The sequence below is a fragment of the Muscardinus avellanarius genome (assembly GCF_963383645.1).
Source record: "Muscardinus avellanarius genome assembly, chromosome: 18".
In the NCBI taxonomy this organism is placed as follows: domain Eukaryota; kingdom Metazoa; phylum Chordata; class Mammalia; order Rodentia; family Gliridae; genus Muscardinus; species Muscardinus avellanarius.
Genome location: NC_137804.1, coordinates 43,701,379 through 43,725,627, shown reverse-complemented (window position 1 = coordinate 43,725,627; position 24,249 = coordinate 43,701,379). Strand labels below are relative to the sequence as shown.

The 24,249-nt window shown below is 55.6% G+C and overlaps 1 protein-coding gene across 2 annotated transcripts in view; it reads left to right on the top strand.

Moving 5' to 3' along the window:
* Positions 1–12,228: 12,228 nt before the first annotated feature.
* The window catches only part of INSR (insulin receptor), a gene marked incomplete at both ends in the record, with an annotated part of 109,960 nt that continues 97,939 nt past the window's right edge, over positions 12,229–24,249 (top strand). For both annotated transcript variants that reach the window (XM_080715912.1, XM_080715911.1), the window contains one exon: positions 12,229–12,322. In XM_080715912.1, coding sequence (XP_080572038.1) covers positions 12,229–12,322 — 94 coding nt within the window. The remainder of the gene's footprint in view (positions 12,323–24,249) is intronic.

Genomic DNA, 24,249 nt, shown 5'->3' with positions numbered 1-24,249 from the left:
AAATTTTTAACAAATAAGTTTATCTAAGTTTGGTAAAGTAAAAAGTTGGGAGCTAGATGTCTTGGCACACACTTGTAATCTCAGCACTCGACAGGCTGAGATAGGAGGATCGTGCAGGTTCTCAGTCAGCTTCAGCTACTTAGTGAGGCCCTGTTTCAAAAATAAAAGAATAAAGAGCTGGGCGAGGCGGCGCACGCTTGTCATCCTTCCTAATACGTGGGAGTTTGAGACAGCAGAGTCAAAGGTTGTCAACCAGCCTCACTACCTAGTGAGGCCCTCTACAACTTAGACCCTGTTTCAAAATAAATAACAAAAATAGGGCTGGGGGTACAACTTGAAGGTAGAACACCCCTGGGTTCAATCCCTAGTACCACAAAAAAGTAAATAAATAAAAGAATAAAAAATAGGGCTGGGATATAGCTTGGAGGTCAAGTGTCCCTGGGTTCCGTCCTCAGTACCACACACACGCAAAGCAAAAGATGTCGCGGCCTACCTCTCTCAGGAAGGCTCCTTGCTATCCCATTTTATTCCCTGTCGGGAACAGGGTCGAGGCGCTGTCTTCTGCAGCTCCGCCAGCTGGACGGGGATGCAGACCTGTGAGGGCCTCTTTCTCTTCCTCCTGGGACAGTCAGGCTCCTGGGAGGCAGCTTGGCTCAGGGCCCTGAGGCTCACTGTGAAGAGCGGTTGGTAGCCCAGCCTCATTTGCAGTTTGATAGCCTGGAGCTGAAGAGCCAGAGTGAGAAAGGAGCGCTGACCACAGGCTCCATGCTGACCACAGGCTCCATGCTGACCACAGGCTCCATGCTGACCACAGGCTCCATGAGGGGCGAGGGCCAGCACAGGCTCCATGCTGACCACAGGCTCCATGCTGACCACAGGCTCCATGAGGGGCGAGGGCCAGCACAGGCTCCATGCTGACCACAGGCTCCATGCTGACCACAGGCTCCATGCTGACCACAGGCTCCATGCTGACCACAGGCTCCATGCGGGCGAGGGCCAGCACAGGCTTTCCTTCCTTGGCGCCCCCCGTGGCTCGCTCCCTCAGGCCGGATGTCCTTCCTGTTAAGTGTCCAGCACTTTCTTGCACCTGACCTGATCTGTTCTCCCTGAAGTGTGAGGCATACTTCCTCTCTGGCCACCGCAATCATGTCCAGTGCTTGTCCTTTTTTTTTTTTTTTTGTGGTCCTGGGGATGGAACACTGGGGCTTCTACCTCCAGGCTATGCCCCTGACCTATTTTATACTTTATTTGTTTTTGTTTTTGGTGGTACTGAGGGTGGAACCCAGGGGCTTTTCTACCTCCAGGCTATACTCCCAGACCTATTTTATACTTTATTTGGAAACAGGGTCTCACTAAGTTGCTGCGGGCCCCACTAAGTAGCTGAGGCTGGCTTTGAACCCGCGCGATCCTCCTGTCTCAGCCTCCCAAGCGCTGGGATTACAAGCGTGCGCCCCCACGCCCGGCTCAGCTCATCAATTTTGAAGAACACCTCCTGCCAGAGAGTCAACCTGGTGCTGCAGGTCTGCGGAGTCACTCACCCATCAGCTAGTTCTAGAGATAGGTTTTTGCAGCCCTAAGAGGAGGATATTAGACTTCCTATCCCTGTGCCACTCCAGAGTTGATGCCAAGGCCTACTAGGAGTGGAATAAGCTCGATCGCTCTTTGGGTCTGGTCTCTGAGGGAGGCAAGGACCTGGATGGAGCAGGGGCATCCAGGTGTGACGAGGGGCCAGGGATGTGGAGGGAGACTCCATCCACACTAGACTGTCGTGCGCAGTGACGACTCTTACACGATCTTCCTCAAGCAGTTTTATTACCCCAGGTTCTTGTACAGTTCCCGTAGATCTTCTCCATCTTCTCCCCCATCACTCCACCAACCCTCTTAGCTCTCTCAACGCCCTCTCAGGTAAAAACAACATCAGTCTTCTATCCTCTCCCTCATCACTCCACCAACCCTCCTCCGTGGCACTCTACGTCTCTGCTGCAGCACACACCGGTCACAGTGGTGGCTTTGTGAACATGTCCGTCCCAGCTCGGAGCCCGGAGCAGTCCGCCAAGGAACTGCTCTTCCTGTCCACCAACCCTCTTCTTTCCGCCCGCTAGGGCATGCGCGCTTTTTAACCTTCTCCTGGGCGGGCAGGTGGTAGCACGAGGCGCTGCGTCACTAATCATCCGTAAGGCACCTGATAGGGCTCACTGCGCAGGCTCAGGGCACCGCCAGCCTCGTGAGCCTCGTGACTTGGCTGCAAGCCCAGGCGCCATCTTGAGTCCACGCTGGCAACAAGCCTGGGTGCCACCTCGGTCCTGCCGAGTGGGCCCCGACACTAGACCACAAGCAGGTGTGGCTTGAACGCCGCAGAGAAAGCAGACCCCTTGGCTTTTGCTGCGGGACTGGATGTGCAAAGACGCTAACTCTGTCCCAATGGCCGACCAGTACCCAGTTTGCCTCCGTGAGGACCGCTCTCGGCTGCCACAGTGGCCCCAGCCGGCAGGGCCAAACAAGGGGTGACGGGTCGTGCTGCACCAGCTACCCTGCTTTCCCATGGCAACCGCTCTCTATAGGGAGATCCCGAGAGGGCCTTGAAGGCCCGAGGCTTCAGCAAGCTGGCATCTGTGTTGGCCCAAGCCAGTGGCTCGGGGAGCAGGAGCTGGGTTGACCCAAAGACACTGAGCCAAGCCCGTGAGCGCCATGAAGGGGAGATGATGGCAATACTGGGAGCCGAGGAGCGCACCCGGCTCTGGGCCCGGGGGAGATGGCAATACTGGGAGCCGAGGAGCGCACCCGGCTCTGGGCCGGGACAAGCAGGATGGGTGTGGGGGCCGATAATACCGATGGCTGCGTTACATTGACCTGCGGACCAGTGTCCCACAGGGTTCCCCAGGGAGACCGAGGCCCACTGCAGACGAGAGCCTGACCCAAGAGGGCCACAGAAGAAAACAGCGGGCCAAGCCTGGGGGGCTCTTGACGGTCAGAGGAAGGCGGTAGAGAGGGGGAAAGTTCTTCTCCTGGGACAAAGCCTGTGGGCGGGGCCGTCCCAGAACAGAACCCAACAGGGAGGCTGGGGGGGGGGCGGGCTCTGGACCGGCTGATCCCGGGGAGGGAAGCAGTGTGCAGTGCCCCGGGGGGAGCGCGCCAGGTGCCCTCTGGAGCCCCTTGGAGGTAGCATTCGGGTGATTGGCAGCCCTTCCGGGTCTGCATCTTCGCACGGGCTGAGCGGACAGCAGGGGGACATCTTGTCTGCCCGCTGACCTGTTGGCCTTGTCCAGCGCGCTATCCACCAAAGCCCGTCCTGACCACTGTTGCCTTAGGTTATGATAGCGTGTCTGACACTGTATTTATCTGTGATGTAGAAATGTATACACCGAGGACTAAATATGCTGTGCAGCTAAGGTTTATCTAGATGTTCCGCAAAAGCGTATAAAGTTGGATATGTTTATTTTTATGGCGGTCAAGGGGATTGAACCTGCTCAGTGAAAGATGAAGGTCACATATGGTAAGAGTCACCTCTCGTCTGGCTTCCTTCACGGGAAATAACCAGGATAGGCAAACCCGTAGAGACAAAGGCATTGCTGGTTTTCAAAGAGGGTGGAATGGGGACAACTACTTAGTGGGTGTGGGGCTTCCTTTTGGGGTAACAGAATGTTCTGGAACTATATAAAGGGGGCAGTTGGGACAACATTGTGAGGCCAGCCTCAAACCTGTGATCCTCCTATCTTAGCCTCCCAAGTACTGGATTACAAGTGTGCACTACCATGTCTGGCTTCTCTTTTTGTTTTATGCTGGGTACTAAGGATTGAATTTAGGGCCATTGTACTTCTGAGTTAACCCCCCCCCAGCTATCATTTATTTATTTATTTGTTTACTTATTTATTTGCTTTTTTGTGGTACCGGGGATGGAACCCAGGGGCATTCTACCTCCGAGCTACACCCCCAGCCCTATTTTTATTCTTTATTTTGAAACAGGGTCTCACTGAATTGCAAAGGCCTCACTAAGTCGCTGAGGCTGTCTGTGAACCGTGATCCTCCTGCTTCAGCCTCCCAAATGCTGGGATGACAAGCTGCACCACGCCCAGCTTTGTTTGCTTTTGAAGTGGAATCGAACCCAGAGGCATTCTACCCCTGAACGACATCTCCCCAAAACTATACCTGTTTTCTTTTTTTGGTGGTACTGGGGTTCCTGGAAACCCTTCTACCTCCGGGCTACACTCCCAGACTTATTTTTATATTTTTATATGGAAACAGGGTCTCCTAAGCCAGCGAGGGTGCCTTTGAACCTGCGCGATGCTCCTGTCTCTGGCTCCCGAGTGTGGGGATGACAAGCGTGCGCCGCCATGCCCGGTTACCTTTTTTCTTTTTGGAAAAAAAAAAGTTGCTGAGGGTGTTGCTAAATTACTGAGGCTGGCCTCAAACCTGCAGGAGCCACCAACACCCAACTTATTTATTTTTGTGGTACTTGGGTTGGAAACCAGATTCATCCCACTTCTGAGCTAAAACTCCAGCCCTTTTTATTTATATTTATTTATTTTTGGTACTACTCCTGAGCCTTATTTATTTATTTATTTTTCAGCACAGGGGATAGAACCCAGGTCCATTGTACCTCCAAGTTATAGCCCCTATTTTTTAATCCTTTTATTTTGAAACAGGGTCTCACTAACTAGCTGAGGCTGTCTGCAAACCACGATCCTCCGGTCTCTGCCTCCCAAATGCTGGGATGACAACTGTGCGCCACCACGCCTGGCTTTGTTTCTTATTTTTGAAACAAGGTCTCCCTAGGTTGCTGAAGGTCTTGCTAAATTGCTGAGGCTGACCTCCATTCTGTGATCTTCCCGTTTCAGCCTCCCTGGTACTGGGATGACAGTTATGTGCCACCGTGCCTGGCACTGAAGAATATTTCTGCAGAGTTATCTGTGTGTTTTAGTCCACAGCGGGGTTTCTGGGGCCAGCTCGTATATACACTCCCCTTTCTTCCCTGGGACCCTCAAAGTGAGTTTGGGGGCATCCCGAAAGTTCCCAACAAGGTCAACAGCTGCCGGAGAGGTGCCAGGCTGTTGGTGGATGGAGCCAGGCACACACTTAGCTCCCAGTTCTGTGCTAATTGGTTTTTCCCTGTGGAAATGTCCATGCAGAGCAACAGTATCGGACGCTGCCCTGTCTCCCTCACCCCGGGCTGCTGGCAGCCTCTCTGCAGAGCTGGGATTGGAACCCGAGGCTGGGTGCTCAGAGCCTCCCTACCTCCCTCCGAGCCAGCCCCGCGGCTTCCACTCCAGCTACTCTGTAACAAGAGACGGCCATTTCCCATCAGATATTACAGGCAGATTTTATGGAATTATAGCCTCGTTAACAAGAGCAAATAAATAGTCAGCTGCACTCAGCCACTCCGGGAGGAGACGGTGCCGCCCGCCCCGCCCTGTGAGCGAGGGTCCCTGGCTAGCGTCTTCGGCTCCCACGGGGGAGGGCTGCGGACACCTGTCAAGATGTCACTTCTCCACACCCCCAGCCCTATTTTTTATTCTAAATTTTTTTTGAAACAGGGTCTCCCTGAGTTGCAGAGGGCCTCACTAAGTAGCTGAGGCTGCGTGTGACCCGCCATCCTCCGGTCTCAGCCTCCCGAGTGCTGGGCTTGCAGCGTGTCCACCGCGCCCGGCTGCAATGTCTAATGTTCTAGAATGGCTCTGCTACAACTGAGCAAAGAACCAACGCCCGCTACCATTGCAGTGTGAGCTCTCTGGGAACTCAGCGCAGCCAGGCGGAGCCGCCGTCTGCAGTTCCGACGGCCCACTGGGCTGTCGACACGCTGTGCAGGGCTGCGTGCCGTCCACTGCAGCCTCCAGCCGCAGCTCACCTGGCTCGCCCTACTGTCCCTCCCAAGACGGGATGTTCACGGTAAACCCAGAACAGTGGCAGAGACCAAGATGGCTGGGTCGCGTGGGCACAGCCGACGCTCATCAATATTAGTTGAATAAGCTAAATGTCGGATTATTTTCCTCAGTCTTATTTCCTAGTAGCAGAACTGTGCTATCAAAGATTATATCCCTGGCTGGGCATGGTGGCGCACGCCGGCAGTCTCAGTACTTGGGAGGCTAAGACAGGAGGACCACAGGTTCAAGGCCAGCCTCAGCAAATTAGCAAGACGCCCAGAAACCTAGTGAGACCCTGTTGTTTTTTTTAATTAAAGACCTTTTTAATTAAATCGGCATCTTCAGGCGAGGTCTGCTGACCATGGGGGAAGGGACCAGAGACCGAGCAGCAGAGACCATGGTCGGTCGGCAGAGTCATGTGGCAGGGAGGAAGCGAGGGTATTTATTTAGACGAGATCTTGGGGTGGAGCTAGCGGCCAGTCCTCTCGTGACATCTGCAGTCTGCCCTGCGATTGGGACCCTGTTTCAAAATAAAAGAAAGTTGAAATAACGGCTGAGGGTGTATCTCAGAGGTAGGATGCCCCTGGCTTCAATCCCCAGTACAAAAAAAAACCAATCCTATTCTTTTAAGTTTATTGGGGTTTTCATTTTCCAAAACTGGTGGCAGTGTTGGTGAAAAGGCGGGTACAGGAGGGTGCCAGATCTGCCCTCTCTTCTGGAGAGGGACGCAGCCTAGCAAGTCTCTAGTGGCATGCCACAGGGCTCTTCCTAGGCCTTCGGGTAGTCAGTCCTGTTACTACTGCTATCAGAGCCCGCTGTTTTGTTTTGTTCCTGCCACTCCTGCTCCCTGCTGTTCTTTATTGCCCCCTCCCTGCCCCATGTTCCAAGAACAAGCTCAGGGATGATTTTGCCTGTTGTATTTAAAGCCACAGCCTGAAATACAACAAAACAGAAGCCAGAAGAGACGGCCTGTCCACAGATGCCCTGCTCCTAAGCTGGAGAGCCAGGCGGCCCAGGCTGGCCTCAGACTTCGTCCTTCTGCCTCAGCCTGGGATGGCGAGACCAAGATATTTGGGCTTTTGCCCCAGTCTACGAGGGAATTCCGCATGGAGACTTCTCCCCTCTGCTCCCCCTCTGCTCCGGAACTGGTGTGTTGTCAGGTTGCCATAGCAACACAGGGACCAAAACGCACTTTTTTTTTTTTTTTTTTTTGTGGTACTGGGGTGGAACCCAGGGGCCTCTACCTCCGGGCTACACCCCCGACCTATTTTCTATTTTATTTGGAAACAGGATCTCACTGAGTTGCTGAGAGCCTCACTACGTAGCTGAGGCTGGCTTCGAACCTGCGCCATCCTCCTGCCTCCGCCTCCCAAGTACATTTGCTTTCTTGCTCTAATGAAACAAAATGCAGCCAGGTGTGGTGGCGATGCTTGTTATCCCAACATTCGAGAAGCTTAGACAGGAGGATGGCAGTTCGCGGCCAGCCTCAGCTACTTACTGAGGCCCTTTGCAACTCAGTGAAACCCTGTTTCAGAAGAAAGAATAAAAAATCGGGCTGAGATGTAGCTTGCAGGTAGAGCGCCCCCGGGTTCCATCCTTACTTCTGGAAAAAAAAAAATTGCAGGTTCATCCAGAGCGATGGGACCAGAGGCCTGCTACAGAACACCCCCGGGCGGTGGCACCTGCCTCCCCAGGCCCTACTTAAGCCCAACAGAAGTAGAGCTTGAGTCCCGGGTGGTGGCACCCGTCATCCCAGTACTTGGGAGGCTGAGACGGGAGGATCACAGGTTTGAGGCCAGCTTCGGCAAGTACTGAGACTCTCGTCAACCTAGCGAGACCCTGTTTCAAAATAGGAATAGTAAAATAGGGCTGGGTGTGGCTCAGAGGTAGAATGCTCCTGGGTGCCTTCCCCGGCACCGCACACACACAAAAGAAGCTGGCAGGAAGAGACAGAAGGCACCGGGAGGCAGACCTCTGCGGAGGGAGCATGGTGCTGAGGCCCCCAGACAGCCCCTCTCCGGCCACTTTTCCCTCCCAGACCAATCACTCCCAAATTTCTGGGAAATCTCCAAATCTTCATGAACAATTTTATAGGCACTGGAAATTTACTCGCTTATTAAAATTACCTTGTGCCCTGTTAATCATCCTCCAATAAATAGCTTAAGCAAGACAGACATAATACCTCTGGAGACTGTAATTTAGGGGACTCTCCAGCATTGTCCACAGCCAGAGAGGAAGTGACCAGGGCACATACCCTGGCTTGAGATCACCCTTCTAAAGGTGTCCTCACACACCTCCTGGCCTAGCCTCGCCAAGTTCCTTGTTTTCTTTATTCTTTGTTTCTTTCTTTCTTTCTATCTTTCTTTTTCTTTGTGGTACTGGGGGTGGAACCCAGGGGCATTCTACCTCTGAGCTACACCCCAGCCCTATTTTTTTATTCTTTACTTTTGAAACAGGGTCTCACTGAGTTGCAAAGGGCCTAAGTAGCTGAGGCTGTCCGTAAACCCAGATTCTCCTGCCTCGGTCTCCCAAATGCTGGGATGACAAGCGTGCGCCCCATGCCCTCTTTATTTTGAAACAGGGTCTTACTAAGTTATGGAGGGCCTCAGTAGCCGAGGCTGTCTGTGAACCTGCGATCCTCCTGTCTCAGCCTCCCAAATGCTGGGATTACAAGTGTGCGCCACCACAGCTGGCTCTTTATTTTTTATTTTGAAACAGGGTCTGGCTAAGTGGCCAAGGCTGTCCTGCCTGAGATCCTCCTGTCTCAGCCTCCAAGTCCTGGTGTGCCGTCACGCTCAGTGTTCACGGGACCTTTCTGGTGCTTCCATATGTTTAGACAGACAACTTCTGTTGCCTTACAGTCGCCCACACGGTCCAGCACCACGCCTGGGCTTAGCCAGGGGCAGCAGCGCGGCCCTAGAGCTGGGTGAGGAGCAGGCTAGGCAGGCGGGCTTGCGCAAGTACGCCCCAAGCTGCCTACGCATGGAATCCCGCTCGGCGCAGTTCTCAGACGCCTTCCCACCGTTAGCGGAGGCAGGGGCCCCGCAGCTCCTCACGAAGGCTTTGGCTTGAATCAAGATGAGGGGGGGGGGGGATCAAATGAGGATCAGAACATAACCCTGTTGTTAACTGACTCACGACTGTGTTTGTGTGTGTTTACCGGGGATGAACCCAGGGGTGTTCCGCCTCTAAGATACAGCCCTAGCCCTTTTTATTAATTTAATTTAAATTTTGGTGGTTCTGGGGGTGGAACCTAGGGGCTTTCTACCTCCGGGCTATACCCCATAACTCTGTATATTTTATTTGGAAACAGGGTCTCACTAAGTTGCTGAGAGCCTAAGTAGCTGAGGCTGGCTTCGAACCTGTGCGATAATGTCCTGTCTCAGCCTCCCAAGCGCGGGGATTATGAGCGTGTGCCACCACGCCCGGCCCTTTTTACTTTTTGAAACAGAGTCTTGATAGTAGCTGAGGCTGCCCTCAGACCTGTGATCCCCCTGTCTCAGCCTCTCAAGTACTGGGATTCCAGGCATGCACCACCACACCTGGCTAGAAAAGCTCATTTTATTTTTTATTTTATTTTATTTTTTGGTGGAACTGGGGGTGGAACCCAGAGGCTTTCTACCTCTGGGCTAAACTCCCAGACCTTTTTTATATTTTATTTGGAAACAGGGTCTCACTAAGTTGCTGATAGCCTCACTGAGTAGCTGAGGCTGGCTTTGAACCTGTGCGATAATGTCCTGTCTCAGCCTCCCAAGCGCGGGGATTACGAGCGTGCGCCACACGCCCGGCAGAAAAGCTCATTTTAACCTGGCCTGGTCCGTTTCTGCAGCGCTGAGCTCCTGTGCCTGGTCCCAGGCTCTCCCTTCCCTTTCTCTAGCCACGGTGTCCACTTTAGCTTCAGGAGTGCCTCGGGGCCTTTGCAATGGTGTGTCCCCTACAGGAGCTCTCCTGGGCGCCCTCCTGGGCTGGCCTCCTCCTCAGCCTCAGCCTCAGCCTCAGCTCAACGACTTCCTTTCGGACCGACCCTTCCTCTCACGCCCAGTGCAACTCATCATACCCACAATTATTTAATGTCTGCTCTTGTTTGCTCGACAAGGAAACAGATGATGTTTATTTTGCTTACTGTAATCCCTCATTACTTACAGCATATTGATTCTTGCACTCAACAAATATTTATTAACCAACGGATATGTCAGGAAGTGGGGGTGAAGAACTGCACAAGACCGACAAGATTTCTACCTGGGGGCCTAAAGGAATCGTGGTATCAGATACACATAACGTGAAAGGAGGAGGCGAGGGGATAGAAGTGAAGGGAGCCCGCCGCGGTGGTGCACACCCGAAGTCCCAGTGATTGGGAGGCTGAGACAGGAGGGTCGCAGGCTCAAGGCCAGCCTCAGCAACTTAGGCCGGTATCAACCTAGTGAGACTCTTTCAAAATAAAAACTAAAAAAGGGTTGGGGTTCAATTCCCAGCACTTTAAACAAATGCTTTGGGTCTAGGGCGGTGCGTGCGGTTCCCAAGCCTTATATCTGACACCTGCGGACCCAGGGAGGGCATTCTCCCACCCGGCTTCCCCTCGTCCCCAGCTCAGTGGGAGGCTCCCCCGCTCCTCGGAGGGCCCAGGGCCGCCTTCACTTCGGAGGCGCTGCTGGTCCTCGCAGGCTCCCTCCGCAGTGTGCGGCGCGGCCTCAGGCCAGTCTGCAGGAGGCGCTGGCTGAGGACACGTGGCCGTCTGGCCGGAGGGGCCCTCGCTCAGGGGGCTCCAATTATGCGGCTGTAAAATGAAAGCGGAGCCAAACAACATAACCAACAAACCCCAATCCTAAGAGAAACAAAAACACTGGTGACCCGGGGAGAAAGGAGTCCCCCACGCCCGCGAGACACAAGTAGCAAAACAACAGGCCAGGGAGAGACAGCAGCGAAGCGATGCTCTGGTCGCGCCGGCCTCCGGGGCCTCCGGGGCCCAGCATCTGAGGGACCTGACGCGCCGCGGGCCTGACTTTGGAGTCTGGGGGCCGTTGGGGCTCGCGGGCGGGGATCTGGGGCGCCCTTGGGGTCTGGGGGTCATGGGCTCGCGGGAGGGGATCTGGGGCGCCCTTGGGGTCTGGGGGTCCTGGGCTCGCGGGCGGGGATCTGGGGCGCCCCTGGGGTCTGGGGGTCCTGGGCTCGCGGGCGGGGATCTGGGGCGCCCCTGGGGTCTGGGGGTCCTGGGCTCGCGGGCGGGGATCTGGGGCGCCCTTGGGGTCTGGGGGTCCTGGGCTCGCGGGCGGGGATCTGGGGCGCCCTTGGGGTCTGGGGGTCCTGGGCTCGCGGGCGGGGATCTGGGGCGCCCTTGGGGTCTGGGGGTCCTGGGCTCGCGGGCGGGGATCTGGGGCGCCCCTGGGGTCTGGGGGTCCTGGGCTCGCGGGCGGGGATCTGGGGCGCCCCTGGGGTCTGGGGGTCCTGGGCTCGCGGGCGGGGATCTGGGGCGCCCTTGGGGTCTGGGGGTCCTGGGCTCGCGGGCGGGGATCTGGGGCGCCCTTGGGGTCTGGGGGTCCTGGGCTCGCGGGCGGGGATCTGGGGCGCCCTTGGGGTCTGGGGGTCATGGGCTCGCGGGCGGGGATCTGGGGCGCCCTTGGGGTCTGGGGGTCCTGGGCTCGCGGGCGGGGATCTGGGGCGCCCTTGGGGTCTGGGGGTCCTGGGCTCGCGGGCGGGGATCTGGGGCGCCCCTGGGGTCTGGGGGTCCTGGGCTCGCGGGCGGGGATCTGGGGCGCCCCTGGGGTCTGGGGGTCCTGGGCTCGCGGGCGGGGATCTGGGGCGCCCCTGGGGTCTGGGGGTCCTGGGCTCGCGGGCGGGGATCTGGGGCGCCCTTGGGGTCTGGGGGTCCTGGGCTCGCGGGCGGGGATCTGGGGCGCCCCTGGGGTCTGGGGTCCTGGGCTCGCGGGCGGGGATCTGGGGCGCCTCCGGGTCTGAGCTGGGAGGCTGCGGTGCCTGGCTGCGCCGGGCGGGGATCTGGGCCGCCGCCGGGGCCTCCGGAGCTCCGAGGCTGGGGCTGCGGGGGCCTGGGGCGCGGGGCGGGGTCCGCGCGGCGAGTCGGGGCTGCAGGGGCGCGGGGCGGGCCGCGCCTGGCCGCCGCCCTCCCCGCCCCTCCCGGCCTCGCCCGGTCCCTTCCAGCCGATCCGCGCCGCCTTTTCCCGCGGCCGCACGCGCCCAGCTGCCGGCCGCCTTGTTTACGGCCCCGCGCCCTCCCGGGCCCAGGTCGCCAGAGCTCGAGGGGCCGCGCGGCTCGCCGACCGACGATCGGGGCCGGGGGCGCGGCGAGCAGCCCCCGCCCGCCCGTCCGTCCGTCCGTCGACCCCGGCATGGCCCGCGCGCGCTGACCGGCCGCAGCATGGGCGCCGGGGGCCGGCGGGGGGCCGCGCCGCTGCTGGTGGCCGTGGGCGCGCTGCTGGTGGGCGCCGCGGGCCACCTGTTCCCCGGAGAGGGTGAGTGCGGGGGGCGGGCGGCTGACCTTGGCTTCTGCCCGCCGGCCTCGGGCCGGGAACTTTGCCCCAGTGCCCGCGGCGCCGGCCTCGCTGCCGCCCGGGCCCCCGGCCGCGCCGTGTGCGGGAGGCTGGCCGCGGGGTCCGAGCCCGGCCTCTGCACCCCGACCCGCGGGCGCCGGGCCGCCCGCCTCCTCTGCGGGACCTCGCTGGACCCCCACGGCGGCCCTCGGGCGGGAGCCGCCGCGCCCCTCCCGCAGAGAAGTAACCGAGGCCCAGGCCGGACACAAAACTCACAGCCGAGAGGGGGTTGTGAAGGCCCGGCCGGCCCGGCGCCGGGGTCTCCCTGGACCCCCAGCCCTGGCCACTGCGAGGGGCTTTGACCTTGAGTCTTGGCGAGCCCCCTGCCCTCTGGGGCTCCGGTGGGGCTGTGTGGGGACAGAGGTAAGCCCCAGCCCAGCGTGGCTTTCGGGCTCGGTAGCTGGGAACTTTCTGCGCTTGGGACAAAGACCGAAGGATCGTCCAAGCGAATGCAGCTGGAGTTTCCCACCGCACCGCAGCCCGAAGCCCTGTTTTAAACAAATCTGTTGAAGTCCGGCGGGGGGGCACGCCTGCAGTCCCAGCGCTGGGGAGGCTGAGACAGGAGGATGGCACAGGTTCGAAGCCAGCCTCAGCTACTTAGTGAGACCCTGCTTCCAAATAAAATATAAAATTGGTCTGGGAGTGTAGCCCGGAGGTAGAAAGCCCCTGGGTTCCACCCCAGCACCACCAAAAAAAAAAAAAAAAAAAAAAAAAAAAAGCAGCTGGGGTGGGGTGCAGCTTGGAAGTAGAATGCCTGAGGGTTCAGTCACTAGTATCACACACACACACACACACACACACACACACACACACACACACAATCTATATATTTCTATCTCTATCTATCTATGGAGGTCAGGTGGGGTGGCACATGCCTATAATCCCAGTATTTGGGAGGTTGAGACGGATTGCAGGTTCGAGACCAGCTTAATTTAGACTCTCAGCAACTTAGCAAGAACTTGTTTCAAAATAAAAAGGGCTGGGGTGGTGGTGGTGGTGTATCTTGGAAGTAGAATGCCCTTGGGTTTAATCCCCAGTACCAGAAAGAAAAGAAAAAACCAATCTGTTGGGTTGCTTCTGTAGAGTTCTTCATAAAAGCAAAGTAATGAAGACGAGGAAGGGGTCGGAGAGGGAGGGAGCTGCTATGGCCGTGGGGCCTAGCGATGCCCCTCGCACAGCGCTCCAGGCCTGCGCTCCTGGGCCTGGCGCACAGTTGGTGAACGGAGAGGGGCATCGGTGCAGGTTCTTGTTAAGAAAATTCAAGCTGGTTTGTTGGCTGGATGCCAGGCTGTGCGTGCGTGTGTGAATGTGCACACGTGTTCTCGTGAACACGGACATGGTTCCGACCCTTCAGTTCCTAGTGGCTTTGGTAATTAAGTGTGGGCCTGTGCTTGGGCTTTTAGGGATTAGTAAACGGGTCGACCGTTTCCTTACGTGTTTAAGTTTCCACAAAGACAAGGGCTTGTTTATTCACCACTGTACTTCTAGATCCTAGAATAGCACCTAGCGTGTAGTAGGAGCGTGGCAAATGTTTGTTCCTGGATGGGACAGGTGGCTGGCCTTCTGGGTGGATTTAGCAAATGTATCTTTATTTCTTTGTTATTGATCGGGGCTGAACCCCGTGGCATTCGGACACTGAGCTACCATCCAACCCTTTTTATTTATTGTGTTGTTGGGAATTGAACCCAGGGGCATTCTACCTCTGAGCTAAAACCCCAGCCCTGTATTATTTTTTATTTTGGAACAAGATCTCTCTGAATTGCCGAAGCTGTCCTTGAACTTGCGACCCTCTTGCCTCAGCCTCCCGAGTACTGAGATTACAGGCCTGGGCCTCTGTGCCTGGCTAAATTTACCATTCAGGGTGCTCTTTATTCTGCGTGAAGTTTGTGTGTGTTTTGTATATAACCTCGGCGTTTCCCTTCTTTTTTTTTTTTTTTTTTTTACAAATAAGAAGACAGGATGATATTTGGACCTAGAGCCGGGTGATCTGGCATTAGGCTCCTGCCTAATCTGGCCCTCGAGTGTTGGTTTCTTTTCTTTTTCTTTTTTCTTTTATCTTACTGGGGATTGAGCCTGGGGCATGCTACCTCCAAGCTACACCCCCAGCCCTTTTTATTTATTTTGAAACAGGTCTTGCTGAATTGCTGAGGCTGGACTCATATGCAATCCTCCTGTCTCAGCCTCCCAATACTGGGATTACAGGCATGCTACCATGCCTGTAACCCCAGTATTACAGGCATGTTTCTTAACAAACAGCTTTCATTTGCGTCGGAGCCTCCCTACCCCTGCTTGGGTAAAATGGTTAATAAAATCCTACCAATAAACAAGATGTGAGGCCGCTCAGAGGCGTGGGGAGGAGCAGGAAACCTTCCAGATCATCAGTTGGCTACTCGGTGGAGTGTGGAGGGACGTCAGTAAGACTTCTCACAAAGGGCTTAGCCAGACACGGTGGGGCCTGCCTGTCTTGGTATTTGGGAGGCTGAGACAGGAGGTTGTAAGTCCGAGGACCGCCTCGCCAACTTAGCAAGACTGTATATAAAATAAAAATAGGGCTGAGGGTGTGGTTGGGAGGTAGAAAGCCCCTGGTTCAAGCCCTAGGGGGGACAGACAGACAGACAGACAGACACCCCCCCCCCACGGCCACCCCTCTTCCCAGAGTTCTGAGAGGGAGGTGCACCAGCCACCGGCCTCCGTGGAGTTTTCCTGGCTGCTCTGCATGGAGACGGGCTTTCCTCTCTGTTTCTCCAGCTTGCTTGACCACGCAGAGTGAGAAAAGGCAGCGTCACCAAACGGAGCCCACAGCCGTGGGGAGGAGCCCGTGCTGGGAGAGGCTGCTGGTGGTCACTGTGATGCGACCTGGGCCGCTTTTCCTGACCTTCTCTCCCTCCTGCCCGTCCCGAGAGAGCTTGGGGTGGGGGCTCCCTGGGACCCACACCCTCACCCTCCATCTTAGACTCCCATTCCTGTTCGGTTCCAGTCGGTTTTCTCCATCTTGGCCTTGGGGCTGGCGACCCCTCAGCTGTGGGGCTGTCCTGGCACAGTGGGTACTGAGTGGCACACTTGGCCTCCTTACGCGGGCCCCACTTGTGATGAGAAGGGTCTCTGGGCATCGCCAGCTGTCTGTGTGAGGCACTTGCCCATCAGCCTGGCTCTCCACTCTCTTTGCTAAGGAGCCCTCGATGGGGAAGGGCTCTTCTCTCTTCAGCCTCTAAACACAGAATGCCAGCAGGGCACAGTGACCACGCTTGCTATCTCAGTACCTGGAAGGCTGAGACAGGAAGATTGCTGGTTTGAGGCCAGCCCTCACAACTTAGCGAGACCCTGCTTCAAAAATAGAAAAGGAGCCGGGCGTGGTGGCACACACTTGTAATCCCAGCATTTGGGAGGCTGAGATTAGAGGATCGTGGTTTGCGGCCAGCCTCAGCTACTTAGTGAGGCCCTTTGCAACTCAGTGAGACCCCGTTTCAAAATAAAGAACAAAAAATAGAGTTGGGGTGTAGTTGGGAGGTGGAATGCCCCTGGGTTTCATCTTCAGTACCACAAAAGAAGTAGGGCCATAACAAAACACACAGCACCCTGGACCCCAGTGCCCACCCTTCTTGACCTCTGGCCTTCTGACCCCAGTGCCCACCCTTCTTGACCTCTGGCCTTCTGCGGAGCCCGCGCATCCCAACTCGGACTGACACAGGCCTCTCAGGTGGCCTCAGCGGATCCCTGGGGTGTGACAGGGAGGCAGTCTTGGTCTCCTTTCGCGCTGTGCCCTGTGCCTGGCTCCTGCGTTCTACTCTGGCTCCCTCTGCTCAGGTGAGGGTGGCAACCCTCTCTTCCCAGAGCACTGGCTTGCCCTTCCCTTTTCTCAGCCCGCTGTGTTTATATCCAGCCAGATCCTTCAGATAGAATGGGACTCAGTAAACCACGCTCTGGAGCCCAGTCCAGCCACCTGTGTTTGTAAATAAAGTTTTATTGGCACCGGGCCACTCTTACCTAGGGCTGCTTTGGTGCACAAACGCAGGTTTAAATAGTTCCAGCAAAACGATGGGGGTGTAGCTCAGTGGTAGAATGTCCCAGGCAAAAAAAATAATAATAAAATAAAAAAATAAAAAAAATATACATATATATATATATATGTATAAATCTATATACATAGGCCTCTCAGGCATGTCCAGGCAGACATATATAAATTATATATAAATATATATACATAAATCGATATATAATATATATGTATATATATTATATACATATGTTCAAAGACAAAAAAATTCCCCCTTCAACCTCTTGTTCTTAAACCACCCATTTCTGTTTCAGGGTATAAATAGCATATGTCTTTTTAACCTTTTAAAAATATTTACTTGCCGGGCCGTGGCGGCGCACGCTTGTAATCCCAGCATTCGGGAGGCTGAGACTGGAGGATCATGGCTTGCGAGCAGCCTTGGCTACTTAGTGAGGCTAAGGGGGATCGCGCAGGTTCGAAGCCAGCCGCGCGTGCGCTGGCTTAAGAGACCCTGTTTCCAAATTAAAAAAAAAAGTATATAAAAAAATAGGCCTGGGAGTGTAGTCCGGAGGTAGAAGGGTTTCCAGGAACCCCAGTACCACAAAAAAAAAAAAAAAAAAAAAAAGCCGGGTGTGGTGGCGCACGCTTGTGATCCCCGCCCTTGGGAGGCGGAGACAGGAGGATCACGCAGGTTCGAAGCCAGCCTCAGCTACTTAGTGAGGCTCTCAGCAACCTAGTGAGACCCTGTTTCCAAATAAAGTATAAAATAGGTCTGGCAGTATAGCCTGGAGGTAGAAAGCCCCTGACACACACACACACACACACACACACATCGTAGGGAAACCTGAAGGCCTGGGTGTGCGTGTGGCCCCTGCCATCCGACAGGAGCGCTCAGCCTGGCCGCGCCCCCACCGTCCCCCACCCTGTGACCACCAATCTGCCTTCCACCCTGGGAGCTTTCTCGAGGTCCCAAACCAAATCTTATGATTGGATTAATAAGTTCTCAAAACTGAATTTTGATCCTCTGATTCTCAGGCTCTGTTCAGCCCCCTGCTTACTGCATTTGTACCCCGCGCCTGCCGTCGGGCCGGCTGCGGTCATCTGAGGACAAGCGAGGCCGGTCTCCTCGTGACGCCCGTGGGGGCCGGTGCCGTCCTCACAGGGCCGGGACAGCTGCTCCTGGTGGTGCGTGCGGAGCCGTGCTTCGTAAAGCGTTTTTTGCTGATGGTTTGCCTGTTTGAAATGGCCCTCAGCACAGTGCTGGAGTGTCACCGTGTGGTCCCCAGGGCAGAAGCCTCTGCGGTGTCCCTCAAGTAGAAAATGCATTGCTAGACACGGGGTGCCAGGTGTGCGGCCGTCGCCCTCGCACTTGAGGCTGAGACAGGAGGATCACATATTCGAGGCCAGCCCCAGCAACTTAACAAGACCCTCAGCAACTTAGTGAGACCTGCTTTCAAGTACAATATGAAAAGGGCCGAGGGTGTAGCTGAGGTAGAACGTCCCTGGGTTCAGTCCTCTTCAGCAGCAGCCGCAGCAACAACCAAACCCCGAAACCAGCTAACGCAGTGAGCGGCCCCCCGGTAGAGGGCTTTCGTTTGGGTTTGGGTGCTGTTGCTTTCGGTTATGAGTTCCAATTTACGGAACCCAGTGTGCGTTAAAACAGGTGCCTTTGAACAGGAGCACAGCTCTGCTGGAAACCCTGCAGGCGGAGGCAGGAGGGTCCCACCCGCGGCTCTCAGGAGCTGTCCTCAGTACCTGTCAATCAATGTTCTCGTCTGTTCTTTAGAGCAGAATGGCACATATAACGGGAGTGGGCCGCGGGTGATTTCCTATCGATGTGGTTTAAAATTTGTGATCGTTAGTCGGGCCTGTAATCCCAGTACTTGGGAGGCTCAGAGAGGAGGATCACAGGGTTGAGGACAGCCTCAGCAACCTAACAGAGCCTTGTTTCAAAATAAAAAATAAAAAGGGCTGAATGTAGCTCAGAGGTAGAATGCTCCTGGGTTCAAGCCCCAGTATAAAAAAATAAAAAAAGAATTTGGGCTTGCTTGGCATTTAGACCCCCTGGAGTGCCGCTGTCTCTGCTGGTGTCCGCTGCAGATCCATGGTCGCCTCTGGGGAAGTTTGGCCCAAGTTTCCTCCAAGAGGTCAGACCCTGCCGGGAGCGGTGCGCAAGCCTGTCATCCCCGCGACTTGGAGGCTAAGGCAGGAGGATCACAAGTCAGAGGCCGGGCTGAGTAACTTAGTGAGGCCCTGTCTCAAAATAAAAGGAAGGAGGGCGGTGGGGCAGCTCCGTGGTAGAGAACTTGCCTGGCATGTCTGAGTACCATCCCCGATTCTGCAGAGGAGGGGCAACTCCAGTTTCTTTGTGAGGGAGTGTCCTGAGACGTTTTGTCTCCGCACAGCAAGATGTGCAGGTGTGGCCGCCTGCAGGCCCGCTCACGGCGTGGAGGAGACCTTCACCTCCGCTCTGCCCCCCCCCTTGTGGGGTGCAGAAAACCAGAAACGGCACTGGTTAGGAGCATGGGAAGGGTACGAGTCACACGGGAGGCCGGGAGCCAGGAGCGGCCAGCAGGCTTGTGTCCGCTGGGGAGGCGCTAAGTGCCGCCTTCCCTCGTCCATGAACAGTGCGCGGTGTCAGTGCTGCCGGTCACGGGCCCCTCTCGGCCTCCCCAGGCCTCTCTGGGTTGCCCTCTTCTGTGCCCTCACTCCTCTCTGTCCCTGCGTCGATGAAGAGGACTTTGCAGGGCGCAGTGGTGCACACTACTTGTCCTCATACTTGGGAGACCCAGTGCTGGGGAGGCTGACGCAGGAGGATCACAGGTGCGAGGCCAGCCTCCCCAACTTAGTGAGACCCTGTTTAAAAATAAAATTGGATTACCGGGCGTGGTGGCACACACATGTAATCCCTGCGCTTGGGAAGTGGAGACAGGAGGATCGCGCAGGTTCGAAGCCAGCCTCGCTGGCTTAAGAGATCCTGTTTCCAAATAAAAATATAAAAAATAGGTGTCTGGGAGTGTAGCCCGGAGGTAGAAGGGTTTTTTTTCAGGAATCCCAGTACCACAAAAAAAAAAAAAAAAAAAAAAAAATGGAGCCGGGCGTGATGGCGCACGCTTGTAAGCCCAGTACTCGGGAAGCTGAGACTGGAGCAGTGAGGCCCTCTGCAACTTAGTGAGACCCTGTTTCAAAATAAAGAATAAAAATAGGGCTGGGGGTATAGCTCCGAGGTAGAATGCCCCTGGGTTCCATCCCTAGTTCCTCAAAAAAAAAAAAAAAAAAGTAAAAAAATCCTCCTTGAGCCCGGTGTGGTGGTGCACACTTGTAACCTCAGGACTTGGGAGGTTAAGACAGGGGGATTGCAGGTTCGAAGCCAGCCTCAGCTACTTAGTGAGGCCCTCAGCAACTTAGACTCTAAATAAAATATAAAAGTAGGGCTGGGGGTATAGCCCGGAGGTAGAAAGCCCCTGAGTTCCACTCCCAGTACCACAAATGATAATAATAAAATAAAACATCTTCCTCTGTGATGCAGAGTTTGGCTCCACACGCTGCCTCCTTGACTGCCCGCCGCGCCCAGCGCCATGCAGGGTCTCGGGTCCTGAGGTCTGGGTGGAGACCCTGCTCCCGGCCGGGCCGACGCCCTGGCCCAGGGGCCTCGCCTGCAGTCACTGTCCCGGCTGGATCGGCCGTTCCTGATTGAGTGGGTCCCCAGTGCGTGGTGGCTGCGCTTCCCGTGTTTATGATTGGTGCTGGGTTGGTCTCCCCACTAGTGCCACACTGTGGTGTGCCCCTCTCCGTGGGCCCAAAAGAAAACTTGTAAAGTTTCTTCACCATTCCAGTGGCCTCGCTACTCACCTTCACATGTACACCATGCAGAGGTCTCAGGGACCGTAGCTGGCGGCTGCTCCTCGTCCTCCTCGTCCTCCTCCTCGTCCTCGTCCTCCTCCTCGCCCTCCTCGTCCTCCTCCTCCTCGTCCTCCTCGTCCTCCTTCTCCTTCTTCAATAGGGATGGAACCCAGGGGCATTCCACCTCCGAGCTGCACCCCCTGCCCTATTTTTTATTCTTTATTTTGAAACAGGGTCTCGCTGAGTTGCAGAGGCCTCACTAAGGAGCCGAGGCTGGCCGCGAACCGCGGTCCTGTGATCTCTGCCTCTCGAGTGCTGGGATGACGAGCGTGCGCCTCCACGCTGGGCCCGGCCGACTTCTTTGTGACATTTCGCTGTTCCTCTTACCTCCTGCACACCTGCTCTTCCACTTAACAGTTGTAGGAAAGTCAAAGCCCCGAGAGGCAGTGAGGCTGAGTCTCCATTCCGTTGTTGCGTAGGTCCGCCCTTTACTCTGATGGCGGCTTGTGGCGGTTACGTAGGTGTCTCGTGCCAACCGTAATGCCACAGTCTTACTTATCTTGCCCTATCTCCCGAGCCCAGGGCGATGCCTGGCATGCAGCCAGGTTCAGCCAGTGCTTGTTGAATGAATATGGGAATGGTTTTCACATGTTGGGCGGGTGGGCTCCAGAATCTGCTTTAGAAAACAGGTGTTGAGTGCTGCCGCCCGGACAGCCTCCTTGTCTGCAGAAGCCAGCTGCGAAGTGTCGCCTCTGAGCCACCCGAGAATCCGCGGGGAGTGTGGCTTGCCAGTGTGCCTGAGTTCTGCTTCCTGAAGCCCTGCTTCTGGGAGTCGGCCCCACGCGGCCCGACCCCAGGCCCGTCACTCGGCAGAGCTTACGTCATGGCAGCGCTGCCGCTAGCCGGCAAGAAAACGCAGGTGCACCGAGGGTTAGGGCGGCGCCCACCGCCACACAGCTGGCAGGAGGCCGGGAGGGCTGCGTGCCCGGGAACTGGCGTGAGGGCCACCCAGGCCGCGGCGCGGGGCTCTGGGCAGGCCCTCCTGACATTAGGAGGGGCGGTGCTAAGGCTGGACAGAGCAGAGAGGCGGTGCCGGGGTGGCCCAGGGAGCCATGAGGGACGGCTAAGGGTGACGCCTTTGCCACCGCAGGGCTGCGGGGTTTCCAGACTCTTCTCGATGCGCTGCCCTGCGCCCAGGACGTTCCCTTTGCGGTTTCCACGGTGGAGAGGAGGCCCGCAGAGGCCGCCGAGCAGGGCGGCCCTCGAGGCAGCCTCTCCTGGAAAATGCCGTTCCCTGGGACTTCAGGACCAGCGCTGTCCAGGGTGCGCTCTGCTCTGCCGGCGACGTGCGGCGTCCACGGTGCCACGGGGCGGCCCGTCCACTCTGCGCTAGAAATCGTGTCTGGAGGGTCAGAGCCTTCAGATTTCTCCAAAGTAAATGCGCCTGAACGTCGGCGTGAACTCAGGGAGGCTGGTACTTGAGGCTCTTGGTTTCCATTCCATCCTGGCCGACACCCCCGCCCCTTCTTTCTATTTTATTTATTTTATTTAATTTATTTTTTTGGTACTGGGAATTGAACCCAGTGGCATTCTACCTCTAAGCTACACCCCTAGCCATATATATATATATATATATATATATATATATATATATATATATATAAAATTTATTATTTTTTTGCAGGCCTGGGGATGGAACCCAGGAGCATTTGACCTCTGAGCTACACCCCCTGCCCTATATTTTATTCTTTATTTTGAAACAGGGTCTCACTAAATTATGGAGGACCTCACTAAATAGCTGAGGCTGTCCACAAACCACAGTCCTCTGGTCTCAGCCTCCCGAATGCTGGGATGACAAGCGTGCGCCACCACGCCTGGGTCTAGCTCTATTTTTTGGTCTTTATTTTGAAACAGGGTCTCACTGAGTTGCAGAGGGCCTCACTAAGTTGCAGAGGCTGGCTGCGAACCGCGATCCTCCTGTCTCAGCCTCCCGAGTGATGGGATGACAAGCTTGCCCACCACGCCCGGCTACTTTTATGTCATTTTAATTCACTTAAACATTGACAAATTTAGTACTCCACTGTGTCACTAGAACAGTGTCGAGTATGTTTGGAACAACTTAGGCACAGAAGTCTATGTATGTCGTATAATGTAGGTATATAATACACCCATATTTATGAAATCTACTCATACAAAAGAGGAGCGTCTGAATCGAGGGGACTCCCAGGCACAACCCAGCCGTACCTCCAAAGCTGGGTGCAGAGCGTCCCATGCGGGGCTCCAGCGGGAACCCCGCGATGCCCAAACGCGGACTTTGACTTCCTGGGAGGTGGTGTCGCTAGGCTCTGGCCTGAGGCCCCTCTGACGCTTCTTCTCCCTGCCACAGTCTCAGGCGTCCCCATGCTCCCCTTTCCCTGTTTATAACAAAACAGAATCGCCCCCAAGTGAAACAACACCGCAGAGCATCAGAAGATGGGACCCTGGGCATAAAGTTCTTGGAGAAAACGCAGAAGGTTAAAGCCGGGCCCGAGCTGGGTGTGTGGCACACGCTTGTAATCCCAGCACTGGGGAGGCTGAGACAGGAGGATCACGATTTGAGGACAGCCTCAGAAACGTAGGCCCTTTGCAACTCAGTGAGACCCTGTTTCAAAATAAAGAATACCACGCTGGCTTAAGAGACCCTGTTTCTAAATAAAAATATAAAATAGGTCTGGGAGTGTAGATTGGAGGTGGAAGGGTTTCCAGGAACCCCAGTACCATCAAAAAAAATAATAATAGTAATATAAATAAATAAATTTTAAAAAATTAAAATAAATAAAAAATAGGACTGGGGGTGTAGTTCAGAGGTTAAGTACCCCTGGGTTCCATCTCCAGTACCATAAACAAAACAAAACAAAAACAAAAAATCAGAGACCGAGTCTAGAAGCAGTCTCCGCTCAAAGTGAAGGCACCACCTCAACCCTCTGGTACAGAAACGGGCGCTGAGGAGCCGTGTGCCAGTTTGCTGGTCAACAAAACCAGACTTGACTGCCGCTGGCTGGACATCGGCCTCTGAGCCGGGAGCTGGACCCTCAAGCCAAGCACAGGGATGGTGGGAGCCGGGAGGGCTCGCTTGTGCCTCCTGTGGACTCCAGCTGGAGCAAGAGGCAGGCCAGGGCTTGGCCAGCGTGCAGGGCCAACCGGCCCTATCAATTTTTTAATTTTGAAGTAGGGTCTTGGCAAGTTGCTGAGGCTGGCCTCTGACCTGCAGTCCTCCCTTCTCAGCCCCCCAGTACTGGATTATAGGTGTATGCTGCTGTGCCCAGCCAGGTGCTGGGTCATGGGTCTTCCCTCGATTTCAGCTCCGTCACGGGAGCTGAAGTATCATTCGGTTTCCGCCCAGAGGTATCAGGAGCCCGCAGAAGTTCCTACATCTATTTCTGGCCTCATTTCTAGCCTCCTCTGGGTATTTTCCTGGCCGGACAGTAAATTGCCCTATTGTCTGTGACTAATAGGGCAGAAGGCGTTAATGAGTTAGGGTTGGAGCCAGGAGAGAGCGGAACAGCACAGTAGTCCCCTGCTGTCCAGCAGCTGCAGCAGGCAGTGCTCCTGACAGCGCCTGGAAGTCACCCAGCTCTCGCGGAGCTTGTGACCTGTGGTTTGAGTAGACTCCGCGATTGTCCGGCAAGGACCGCAGGCAACCTCGCAGCTTCCCATCCTGCTCTGGAGAACGGCCGTGCCTTAGTCCGCTTCCCCACGGCCGCCAGTCGCGGTGCGTGTGTGGGCGGCCCCGGGCTGAACGTTTGATGTAACTGGATCAGACGCTGTGGCCCTCTGGTATCTGCTTTTTTCTTCCTTTTGTTTTCTCTTTTTCTTTTCTTTCTTTATTTCCTTGGTACTGAGGATTCAACCTAGATCATTCTACCTCTGAGTTACACCCCAGCCCATTTTATTTATTTATTTATTTATTTATTTATTTATTTATTATGTATTTATTTAATTTGCGGGTCTGGGGATGGAGCCCAGGGGCATT